This window comes from Bos grunniens, chromosome 16 (assembly GCF_055505025.1).
Source record: "Bos grunniens cultivar Pamir isolate PY7600 chromosome 16, Bosgru_T2T1.0, whole genome shotgun sequence".
Lineage (NCBI taxonomy): Eukaryota > Metazoa > Chordata > Mammalia > Artiodactyla > Bovidae > Bos > Bos grunniens.
This window is the reverse complement of record NC_141180.1, coordinates 58442651-58455646: the sequence shown is the minus strand read 5'-3', so window position 1 is coordinate 58455646 and position 12996 is coordinate 58442651. Positions and strand designations below refer to the sequence as shown.

The 12996-nt window shown below is 38.8% G+C and overlaps 1 protein-coding gene and 1 long non-coding RNA gene across 5 annotated transcripts in view; one reads left to right on the top strand and one right to left on the bottom strand.

Moving 5' to 3' along the window:
- Positions 1-2144, bottom strand: part of LOC147356902 (uncharacterized) — a 48702-nt gene extending 46558 nt beyond the window's left edge. For both annotated transcript variants that reach the window (XR_015142824.1, XR_015142823.1), the window contains exons 1-2: positions 2022-2144; positions 587-677 (exon numbers count right to left, since the gene is read on the bottom strand). This is a non-coding gene — a long non-coding RNA (uncharacterized LOC147356902). The remainder of the gene's footprint in view (positions 1-586; positions 678-2021) is intronic.
- The window catches only part of LYPLAL1 (lysophospholipase like 1), a 31552-nt gene continuing 20668 nt past the window's right edge, over positions 2113-12996 (top strand). The window contains exons 1-2 of one of the 3 annotated variants that reach the window (XM_086342756.1): positions 2113-2320; positions 7195-7294. In XM_086342756.1, coding sequence (XP_086198882.1) covers positions 2227-2320; positions 7195-7294 — 194 coding nt within the window. In that variant the 5' untranslated portion in view covers positions 2113-2226. Of the gene's footprint in view, positions 2321-3328; positions 3932-7194; positions 7295-12996 lie in introns of those variants that run through there. The other 2 variants (XM_086342757.1, XM_086342758.1) reach the window with 2 other exon arrangements.

The window sequence follows — 12996 nt, the reverse complement described above, 5'->3', positions numbered from 1 at the left end:
AAGCAACAGGTTTCCTTACTCCCTTGCTCACCTGGGGGTAGGGGGAGGGTCGGTGGAGGTGAACTAGCTCATTATATATGGAGAGGGTAGGGGTGTGCCCTGGGGTTGGGCTGGAGGCGTGGCTTAACTGGTTCGCCTACTGCTTTGATACTGCTATGTGCAGGAAGCATATGCAGTCCCCTGCTTTAACTCCTAGCTCTTCATAAGTGGCAGTTGGTCTTCCTGTATCTTGTTTTCCATAATTTTCCCCAACTGCACATGCACACAGTTACTTTTAGTCCCTTATAGTTTCTTTGTATTAATATTTTGCTGCTGGAGGAGGTATCTATCCAGGTGCAAGCACTGCAGCAAAGGGTCCCAGGCTCCAGGTTCCAGCTTGTCACAGTTTTACAGGAATTTACTTATGATAGTGCTTCACGCTTAGTAAGTCCCAATGAATTTCAGGAGTTTATTACTATCATTAGCAACAATAATCATCATAATTATGTTTCTGATTTTTCTTGTCATTTCAAAAGCATGGAGGTAGGGCACAGCAAAGTTTTTCAGGCAGTAAATGGAGTTCTAAGAGTAGAGCTCAAAGCCTTACCTGGCATATATCCAGTGGTCTCTCCTATATCACCACCCTTTTCTCACCTGGCTCTTGAAAGTTATTCAGAATTCAAGTGGGGAAGGCAGTTCTAGAGACAGAAGCAATTTCTGAGAATTGGCTATCAGAGCTCTGTCCATCCCAGCCTGTCCTCCTTAATTACTTTGTTCTCAATATTCTCTGCTGAAGATCTAGAGACTTAAGAAATGACTCAGCTTCTTTTTGATCTGCTTAACTAATGGCATTTAGGGCCATTCCCATGGACAGCATTGGTATAACACTGTGATAGCTTAGAGCTTATCTTGGCATCTGATCCATGAAGATAAGCAGTTTAGTCAACTGGGAGTAACAAAATTACCTTGAGCAAATAAAAGTGGCAATTGCTTAAATATGGTGCAGTCCACAGTGAATGGAAGGCTAGTGTTTAAGGGCACTGATGCTAAAGCTGAAACTCCAGTACTTTGGCCACCTCATGCGAAGAGTTGACTCATTGGAAAAGACTCTGATGCTGGGAGGGATTGGGGGCAGGAGGAGAAGGGGATGACAGAGGATGAGATGGCTGGATGGCATCACTGACTCGATGGACGTGAGTCTGAGTGAACTCTGGGAGTTGGTGAGGGACAGGGAGGCCTGGCGTGCTTCGATTCATGGGGTCGCAGAGTCGGACACGACTGAGCGACTGATTTGATCTGATCTGATCTGAAAAGTTCTAGTTTCTTGTTGAATTTTACAGGAGGCAGGAGCCACCTGCCGGGGCTGCATACGAGTCTACTCAGTCATGTTTGACTGTGTGGGTCCTGGACCGTAGCCCGCCAGGATCGTCTGTCCATGGGATTTCCCAGGCAAGAATACTGGAGTGGGCTGCCATTTCCTACTTCAGGGGATCTTCCCAACACAGGGATTGAACCTACATCTCTTGAGTCTCCTGCATTGCAGGCAGATTCCTTACCCCTGGCACCTCCTGGGAAGCCCCTTCTGGGGGTGTAGCCATCAGTATTAAAAGATCTCTACTGTTAGGCCTTGATATAGAAAGCTTTTAAGCTTTTTTTTTTTTTTTGGTATTTTAAAAACTGTGATAAAATCTACACAACAAAATATTTACCATTTTTAAGTGATAAGTTTCAGTGTCATTAAATACAATACATTCACCATGTAGTATAACCATCACCACTATTTCCAGAAAATTTTCATCATTCCAAGCAAAAACTCTATCCATTAAACGATATCTTCTCATTCCCTGCTCCCCTGAGCCCTTGGTAACCACTACTCTACTCGTCTTGATGAATCTGCCTATTTCAGATACTCTCACAGGGCTTCCCAGGTGGCCCAGTGGTAAATCCTAACACCTATATGTCTCCAAATGAAAAAGCAACCTTGAGTTTTAGGACTGCAGTTTAAAAATCCTACAGCAAATAAGTATATTCATTAGCCTTACCAAAGGAGTCACCTGTATGACACCAGTCTTAGAAAATCCAAACCCTCAGTACAGCCTAACCGGCCTCAGACTTCACCCAGGGGCAGGGCTGCGCAACCCCGCTGCGCAAGCACGTCTCCAGGCGCGCCCCTTGCGCGCTTACGTGCGCGTGCCCGCAGGACGGCGTAGGGGCGGGGCCCGCGCAGCTCTGGTCCAGGCGGCAGTCATGGCGGCCCCGTCGGGCTCAGCACGCCTGCGACGCTGCATGGTTTCGCCGGCTGGGAGGCACAGCGCCTCGCTGATCTTTCTGCATGGCTCAGGTGGATTACAGTTTTCTGTCCAGGTTACTGCAGCATGGGAAATGCCCCCCTCTTCGGTTCCCCCAGTGTTGCCCTCGTGGAGGCACGCGTGACTTTGCCTCCTTGCTAACCCCCGCGGATACACCCAGGGGCTGGTAACCTGTCCACAGCCGTATCCGCTTGTCTTCCTTTTTCTTGTCTTGCGGCCACTGCCCCGCGGTCCTCGCTTCTGGTCTTTGTGCCCCGTCACTTGGCCAGCCCTCTGTTCACATTCTCCATTGCAGCCCTTGGCCACACACATCCTTACCTGTCACCCCGCCCCTTCCCTTCCCCCAAGTTTAAACAGAGCAAGTTAGATACGTTTTCTCCTAGAGACAGATACATTATCTAGTACTTTTCAGTCAGCTATTAGTGATTTGAGTTTTGGCCGCAGTGGATTAGTACTCCTTTCTGTGAGGCATTGTGCCACTACTTAAATGCACCCGCCCTCGCCCTCTCCCCCCCCCCCCCCCCGCCCATTTCGCCTTCCCCTTCCTTCCTTCTCCTCTTGTCATTCAGCCCCCAGAATAAAGCGGAGTCCCAGGGGCAGGTTCTCCTTCCACTGCCTGCCTTTCATAAAGGTACTCAAATTCTGTATAGCGTTTCTTAAACTCACCGGTAGTTACTCCTGTCTTCCCCGCTTCCCTTCTTTCTCTTTCTCAAGAGATTGAAACTCTTGTTTCAATTTTTGCATCCCTAGTGCGGCCTCGGGTAAGTTTTGGGGGAATGTTTTTTAAAGAAATGAAACGCAGCCTGTGTCCTCAGGGGGCCCACCGAAAGGTAGAAACAATTCATTTAGTTTGACTCAGCAGTGGAGAGCCCAAGATGGCATGATTTACTGCCAAGTGAATTTTAAGGGGAAAAAAAAATGGTTAGGCGTTATCAAACCTTTTGGAAGATGAAGAGCTTGTTAGGTTTGACAGAGGAATGGTCTTTGAGCCAAGATTGTGTAGGCTTAAAGAGGACAGTGATTGGATGGTGGAGGGGATTGCAAAGGTACAGGATGGAAACCTGGAATTACTCTCATTTTAAAAATGAGTCTTGGTAGATTAAATAGTTTGTCCAAGGTTACTTGGCTATTACTATCAGTGGTGGTAGAATTGGAATTTGAACCCAAATCTCTGAGTCCAAAATCAGTGCTCTGGAGAGGTAAAGTGAAAAAATTGTGATCTAGTGTATATCATTTTGGAAATAGAAAAGAAAAGGGCCAAGATATATTTTATACTTGACTGATGAAATATACTTAGAAGATGAGAGGCCTAAGATGACAGCGATGCCTATAACTCAGAGACTAATAGGATGTGGGGCTGCAAGGGTGTTTATAAACACCCAGAAATTCCCCAGTGCTACAGTCCTTTTAACAAATAAATTATTTCACAATATCTTTAGGAAAAACTCTTGAGACTTTTCTTTGTTTCCACCTGAACCACTGTGCTTAAAGTTACTTTCCTTACTCCTTTCAGGTTCAAATTACTGACTTTTTAAAATTTGTGACTGTATGTATCTGAAACCCAGACTTATACCTGCTTTTTTTTTTTTTCCCTTTGTACTTTCAACAAAGAGTTTATCCAAAGAATCCTGCCACTTATGCAGGTATAATGCAATTCCTATGTATTTTGTGCTCCAAGTTACTGGGAATATGATTTTACATTAGACAATGATATATGTGGTTGTGTTACAGTGTATGCTTGACTTCTGATTGATACAAATGTGGCAAACCAGTTTTAACAATTTCTATACTCTTAGAATCAGGTGCTGGCTTTTTAAGGATTGGCCTTTGTGAATGGATGGATCCATGCTCTTTTGTAGCATTTAGTTTTGCTTTTCAAGGTAGAAAAGTGTTTAGAGGCAGATTTTTTTTTTTTTAATCTTAAAAACTTGAGGTTCTCTTATAGGATATGACAACCATAGAACATCATGTGGGAATGTGTTATATATAGCCAACTTAATTTGAGCATTTCCAGTTACTACAATACCAATACCTTCTTTTAAGATGATGAAAGCATGATAACTTAATTAGCTTTATTCACTTCTCAGGTTAGATTAATTCACGCTGTTATATGCTTCACCTAATTTAATGTCTGTAGGCCCAAACCCTATATGACTTGCTTTCTCCCCCTATAGTAAGTCTTACTGAATTGACTGAGTTGGCTCTTACTGAAGTCACCAGTAACCTCTGTGTTGCTAAATATAATGGGGATTTTTCAAGCCATCCTTTTATTTGAACTGTCAGCAGCATTCAGCTTTCTTCTTGAAACCCTCCTGGTTCTTTCTGCTGCTGTTTGCTCTTTGTGGCTTATTTTGCACGTTCATTTTCCTCTCCCTGGCCATTGATGTTGACTTCCTCAAAATTCAGTCCTCGCTCCTCTTCTGTTATTCCCTCTACATTTTTCTCCCTGGGCTAAATTCCATGCAAGCCCACAGATTCTATTTTTATCTCCATTCATGTGAAACAAATATGTGTCTTCATTTTAGATCTCCTTTGAGCTCTAGACCTGTTTATCCAATTGCCTAATAGTCATGCATGCATGAGTTCATTCACTGAAGAAATACCTATTATGTGGTCACTGTGCAAAGCACTGTTCCTGATTCTGGGCATACAACAATGAACAAAACAACAGAAACCCTTGCTCTCAAGGGCCTTTCATTCTACTGGAAGAAGTATTAATGGTAAACGATAGTACATTCTTCAGAAAGAAAGAAACCAAGATTAGGAGAATGAGATGTATGATGGGATTACAGTTTTAAGTAAGGTGATCAGAGTAAATTTCACCGTATAGAAGATATTTTAGCTGCTAGACTTGAGTGAATCATGTGAATATTGGGTTAGACTGTACAGACAAGGGAAAGACCAGGAACAGTCAAGGAATGGCCGTAAGGCTAGGATGCCTACAGTGATAGGAGCAGGAAAAGATACCTGAGGAGGATTCTGGCGGCAGATAGTGTGGGGCAGTGATCAGCAGACTTATATAAAGGGTCAGGTAGTAACCATTTTAAGTTTTGTAGGTTGCACAAATTCTCCTTCACATATTTTTCTTTTTCTCTTCTGTTTTCTCCATTTTCTTTCTTTCTTTTCTTTTTTTTTAATTCTTTAAAAAGCCTTAGCTCTCAGCCCTTAGGGACCTGGGTTTTGTCCTCCAACTGGCTGTGGTTTGCTCAGCCCTTGGTACCTCATACTCGGCATCTACACACCTGCTGCTTCCTGTATTTCCTCTCTGGCCAAACACTTTTGCTGTCCCCCTCGAAACCTGTCACGATTGACCCCTCGTAACTAATCTGTTTCCAGGTTCTGTTAATTTCACCGACTTCCCTGGTGGCTCAGTGGTAAAATCCACCTGCCAATGCAGGAGATGTTAATTCCATCTCTTTATTGTGTCTGGTATCTATTTACTCCATAGTCTAAGCAACTGTCATCTGAACAGCAGCCACCTGACGGATCCTTCCACATGTCTGTCCTCCTTCAGGCCTGTCTTCACACAGCTTGCAGAATAAGGATTCCAGAATAATCCTTAGAAGTGTGCCTCCTTTCTGCAAAAAATTACCATCTTGGCTTCTCCATGTTCTCACTGCTCTTCCTCTCATTTTCTGCCTTTCAGTTCTTCGATGCCATACTGCTCCTTCCTGTAAAGGGTTCAGCATCTGCCTTACGCTGTCTGAGCTGGTTCAGCATCTGCCTTACGCTGTCTGAGCTGCTTTTCCTTCTGCACGTGACTCTTTACCATCCCATAGATCTCAGTTCCAGCCATTCCACAACTATCTACTGGATGCCTAGTTTGTGTCAGTCCTGTTCTAGGCATCAGATGAACAAATAACTCACGGGCTAAACACAAAATGAACCTTTCCTTGTGGAGCTTATATTCTAGTGAAGTTATCTCTGAATCTTGTTGGGGGTAATTCTGAATATAAGAAATCCTTGAAGCACCAAGTGTCTTTCTTTTGCAGTGGTTACATTTGCAGCCACTTTCTTTCACATTTCTGTATATGGTTATTTGACTGATGTCTGTTTCTCACAATAAACTGTACACTCTGTGAGCGCAGGAACTCTTTCTCCCCATCACCTTTCTGTCACTGCCCCTCTAGCAGTAAGCATAGTGTCTCACACATTAATAGGTATTCAGTAGATATTTTTTAAATTGCTGTCTTAATGAATTGATTGATTACAATCTAAGAGTTGTTAACTTGAAATTTTTCTCTTTAAGACTACACAAAATGAACCTATAGTTTAATTTTTTTTATGGAAATACATGTATATCCATTCTTGCATGAGGCTTGGTTGTTTTTCATCCATGGGATGTACGATCATTATTTTAGATTATGTAAACATATTGTCAAAATTAAATTTTCATTTCTTCAAGTTCAAAAATAAAAGTATGCTGAATACATCTTTTGAAGAAATTTATTGTTTTAATGAAGAAAATTGTTTTAGACTGTTCCCATTACAAAAGTTTATAAGCACTTTAGGAATTTACTATTTTTAAGAATAAAATAAGAAATGACAGTGTTTAAAATCAGATATGTAATTTTTTTTTAGAAATATCAATTTAATTTATTTATTCCTATTATATCCTGTAAACAGATGGGGAAACTTAAAAACTCAAGCTTAAAGAGGGCTTTAAAGTGATCAATGGGTGGAGTCAGGAGTAAAATAATCAGAATTATTTCTAACTATTGATGCTTGGTCAGTTAGTCCACATTGATAAATTGGCTTCTGTACAGTTTATTTATGAAGAGTTTTTTTATTTCTTGTTCCAGCTTATGTGACCTGAAAGTTATAGACTGCTTTTAAATACACTGTTCTGTCAAAACACTGTGCTGGCAAAATGCTTTAACTTAATCTCGATTTTGTGATTCATCAGGTGATTCTGGACAAGGATTGAGAACGTGGATCAAGCAAGTTTTAAACCAAGATTTAACATTCCAGCACATAAAAGTTATCTATCCAACAGCTCCTCCAAGGTATGCAGTCATTTAAATCATTACTCAGTATAACTCTGTGGCATTATACACACACACACACACAGCAGCTGAATGTTTTTTCAGCTTAATTCTGTATTTATAATATTTTAAATTGAGGTCCTCTTTTTCCAGAACAATTTTTTAATTCATTCTTTATCTGAAATTAAAATGTAATTGGTGTCCTATATTTTAGCTACAATTCCACCTACTTGTTACCCCCAGGGTTTGACTCAATTAATTTGGGATGTGGCCACAACAGAAAGACTTTTTTTACATTTTAAAAGCTTCATTCTAGTATGAGCTCTAGTACACAGCCAAAAGTGAGATGTGATAGTCTAGCCATCATGAAAGCCTCATCCAGGACATTTGTGAAAATGTAAGACAAGCAGTCAATTCAGTGTAGATATATAGAGCAGGTACTGGGAGAAACTGAAAATAAGGGGGAATGGGAAGGTGGTGATGTTGAGACAGGAAACCTAAAAGATTGATTGTACATACAGTGATTATGCAGTGTTTTATATGAGGCCTTTTTAATTTAGCACACTGGCACGATGTTTATGAAGTAGCATCAATTAGAAGGACTTTACAGAATTTGATATAATTAAGGATACTGTTCTAGGAATGTGTAACTATGGATATTTATATCAGTACTGATATTTTCACTGTGTAATGACTTAACTGCTGACATGAGTTTTTTAAAAGTATGTTTTGTTGCAGTAAATGACGTAAGAAGTGTAGTTCCTAAGAGTTTTCAGTTGTTCATTCTAGGACCTGACCAAAATAGGATTAATCTAGAGTGAGCATGAGGTCAGTGACTTGCTGTCTGTAAAGCATCATGGACCACTTTTCACCAACAAGTCCCAAATTGAGGAAGCCTATAGTGCTACTAAGTTTGTAGTTTTTAGTTTGGATTCCACACCTTAGAAGGCTGTTTGACTGTATGTTATTAGAAGAATCTGATGTTTATAGTGTACTCTGCTGTTTCAAGGTCTCTGACTGATACTCCAAACAGTCTACTCTGTTTAGGCAGGGAGTTTGGGCACAGATTTATTGACCTTGCTTTTGTAGCATAATATGGCTTCATTTGGTAACACAAAGTAGCTGCTGCTTTACATCTATTGTAACACTTTTCTTAAGCTGCCCATAGAAAGTCCTGTGTCATCTCCTTTGTTAACTATCTTTTCAGATAGCATCAGGAGGCAGTGTTAGATGCATGCCTTTCTTAACTCTCTTTTTTAATGTAATTTGTACATGGTGAAAGTTAATTTTAATAAACTTTAAAACTGCAGCAAATTTTCAAGCTTTGACATTTTCCTGCACACTTTCTGACATTGTCCAAGTTTTATAGTATTTATTTTCTCTCCTGTTTTGCCTTCCATCACCTGCAAACCTGTAAGTTTTTCTCGACTGTAGTATTTTGTTGACTAAGTTATTCTTACCAGAGTATGCTGAAAGTATGATCTGGCTTTTTAAATCTTTCCATTGATGCCACCTAATTGGTATGCGGGGTTAAATGACCTGTTCACCACAGTTTTGTCCTAGAATGGATCTAGTCTCCCACCTTTGAAATGATGCTTCCTGTTATGTAACTTCACCCAAGCTAGATATTTATGGAAATGAGTAAGAATGAAATGTTGAAGCAGGTTTAGCTGTGTTGGCTCTGGTTCGGAATGCCAAACATATTTCCACAGAGGTTAGAGCAGTTTACACTGTTACCAGCAATGCTTGACAGTCCCATTCATTTCACATCCACATAAACAGTTTCCACTGTCAGTCTTTTTAACTTTAGCCAGTCTAGTAGCTGTGTAGTAGTATCTTCTGCTTTTCATTTGTAGTTCTCTAATGCTAATGCTACTGAGTATTATTTCTTATATTTATTGAGCATTTGTATATCCTCAAAAGAAACATCCACTCATATTGTTTGCCCATTTTTTTGTTTGTCTTTTATTTATTAATTTCTTAAAGCTTTTTTTAAAACACAGATTCAAACATCTTGTCTCTGTCTGGTTTGCGTTTTCACTCTCTTAATGACATCTTATGACCAGAAGTCCTAGTATGTTTTTTACAAGTAAAATTTACAGTGAAATGCAAATGCCTTAATCATACAGGTCAATCAGTTTTTATGAATATATGCTCTTGTTGAGTTGCTTCAATTACAGGAACGTTTCCATCACCCCAGTGCCTCCTTCCAATCCATTCCTACTGCACATAGGTTACCATTGTTCTGATTTCTATCACCTTAGGATAGTTTTGCCAGTTGCTGAATTTCAACTAAATGGGGATAATTTAACCTTCTGTGTCTGTCTTCTTTCACTCAACATAGTGTTTATGTGCCTATCAGTAGTTCATTTAAAAATTTTTGAGTAGATGTTATGTGTGAATATACATTTATTTATGCATTCTACTGTTGATAGACATCTGGATTATTTCCAGTTTTTAAAAACAATGATTATCATTGCTATAAGCTCTTTTGTGTAACATTTTGTGAACATATTTTAATGACTTCTTATCTAGAGTGTTCTGTTTCATTGGTCTGTTTATCTAGTTTTATGCCAATACAAAACTGTTTTGATTAATACAGCTTTATAGCAAAATGTTGAAATCAAGTGATATAAGTTCATTTTCAGCATTCTTTCATTCTAGGTTCTTTGCATTTATATGTAAATTTTAGAATCCACTTACCAATTTTACAGAACACCTGTTTGGATTTTTATTAGAATTGCATGTAATCCATAGCAGGTTTATTTACAGGAAATTAACATGGTATGTCACCATTTTAGATTTTTGTTCATTTCTATCAGCAGTGATATAGAATTTTCAGTAGAGAGATCTTTTGCTGAGTTTAGTCACAAATATTTCATGTTTTTTCATTGTATTGTAAATAGAATTTTTAAAAAGTTTAGACTTCTAATTTGATTGTTACAAGTACATAGAAACACCTTTTAAATTTTCTCTTATTAAAGTATAGTTGATTTACAGCGCTATAACAGTCTCTGCTGTACAGCATGGTGACTCGGTTATATACATAAATACATTCTTTTTCTATAATTTTTTCCATTCTGGTTTATCACATGATATTGAATACAGTTCTGTGTACTCTACATAAGAAACACATTTTTGGATCTTACTCTTATATCTTGCTGTCTTCCTAAATTCACTTATTTCTAGTAGTTATCTAGTAGATTCTTTATGTTTTTTGTGTAAATGTTAATACTGTCTGTAAATAAAGGCAGTGTTCCTTTTTCCTTCCCAATCTTCCTTTTATTTTATTGTCTTCTTGCTTTATTGTGCTTATTTGAATGTCTGGATAAAATGTTTAATAGAATCAAGGAATGCCTTCCTGTGTAATCTTAGAAGGGAAGAATTCAGTATTTCACCGTTAAGTATGATGTTGTTACAGGTTTTTTTCTGCACACCTTTTATTAAGGAAATTTATTTCTTTGCCTAATTAGCTGAGTTTTTTTTTTCTTAATTGGTTAAATCATTTTTCTGTATTTTTTGAGATAATCATGGTTTTTATCTTTCGTTACATTGGTGGACATTCAAATGTTAAACCAACCTTTCATTCCTGGCTTAAACTCCACTTGGTTATAATGTATTATTTGTTTTATGTATAGCTGAATTTGATTTGCTAGGATTTTGTTGAGAAATTTTAATCTGCATTCATGAGGGCTGTTGATCTGTAGTTTTCTCTTATAAAGTTTTTTTATCTAGATTATACTGTCTCTTTTTATTTTATTTATTTTTTGGCCATGCCATATAACTTGCAGGATCTTAGTTTCCCAACCAGAGATTAAACCCAGGCTCTCGACAGTGAAAGCACTGAGTCCTAACGGCTGGACAGCCAGGGAATTCCCTGCTGCTGCTGCTAAGTTGCTTCAGTCGTGTCCGACTCTGTGCGACCCCATAGACGGCAGCCCACCAGGCTCCCCCGTCCCTGGGATTCTCCAGGCAAGAACACTGGAGTGGGTTGCCATTTCCTCCTCCAATGCATGAAAGTTTTCCCTAGATCCCTTAAAATGTGTTAGAAAATGTTACCTTCCCGTTTTCTGAGTTTATATTATTTTTTTCCTTCAGTGTTCAGTAAAATTCACTAGTGAAATTATTTGGACATGAAGTTTTCTTCTGTGAAGGTTTTGATAATAAATTCAGTTTCTTTCATATAATGAGAATATTCAGATTTTCTGTTTCTTTCTGTATCAGTTTTGATCATTTGTGTTTCTCATAGAGTTTGTATCTTTTATCTAATTTGCCAGATTCATTGATATAAAGTTGTTCATGATATTCTTTTTTAATGCCTTTAGGATTTGTGCTGATATTTTTTAATTTCATTACCAATATCAATAATTTATATCTTTTTTCTTGCTTTATCTTGTCAAAGGTTATTAATTTTGTTAATCTTTTCATAGAGACAGTTTTGGCTTGGTTATTTTGTGCTCTTTTTCTGTTATTTATATTTGCTTTTACATTTGTTATTTCCTTCCTTCTATTTATATTAAAGCTCTAAATTTCTCACTAATCACTGCCTTAGGTAATTCCCACTAATTTCCTCTTTTGTATTTTTAATATATTGAAATCTTTTCTAAGCTCTCATGAAAGCAAAAGTGTTACTTGCTCAATAGTGTCTGACTCTTTGCAACCCCATGGTCTGTAGCCCATCAGGTTCATCTGTCCATGGAACTCTCTAGGCAAGAATACTAGAGTGGGGTGCCATTTCCTTCTCTGAAAGAATACTGGAGTCAGTTGCCATGCCCTCCTCCAGGAGAATCTTAAAGCACCCCAAACTACAGTTTTAGTATGGTCAGCCATCCGTGGGTTAGAAATTCAGAAAAGACACAGTGCTAATGTCTTGATTCTGTTCTGTGATAACTGGGGCCTCTGCTGGGAAAACTTGAAGTCTGGACATGACTAAAATCATCTGAAGATTCGCTCATATCTGGCACTTAATACTCGATAATAGCTGGGATCTTCCTTTGATCTTTTGGTCTTGTTACCATAACAACTACATGAGTTTTTACTGTCTGATGTCTTGGACATCCTGGCCGCATGGAAGCTGATGTCCAAGAGCAGATACACTAAGGAGAACCAGAAGGAAGCTGTATTGCCTTTTAAGACCTAGTCTTAGAAGAAGTTGCATAGTGCTATTTCCTCTCTAGTCAGAGGACCACTCAGAGTCAAGGAGAGAGACACTGACTCTACCTCTTGATGGGAGTATCTGAGTCACATTGTAAGGAGAGCAGGTGGGATGAAAGATACTTTTCTGGGCAGATATGGAAAACAAGAGTTCTGCAAGCTTCTTTAACCCATAAATTATTTAGAAATACCTTGTTAATGTCCCAATATTTGGGGTCTTTCTAGGAGTTTTATTGCTATTGATTCCTGATTTCGTTTCTGTTGCTGCCAGTATTCTGGCAGCAATTTGATTCTTTTGATACTCACTGGCTTGTGTTATGGTTGTGCATGAGGTCCCTCTTGGTGACTCTTACTGTGTATAGAGTTCTATAGATGTCAGTAGTTCAAGGTGATTATACTAACTTTTATATTTTTATTTTAAATGTTTATGTTTCCTTAGTGATTCCAAGTCATTTTATTAGTTACCGCAGAATGGGTGTTGTCATCTCCAACTGGGATTTTAGATTGTTCTCTTCCTCCCTGTCCTCCTGCCAGTTTTTCTCTCTTGGTTTTAAGCTGTATGAGGTACG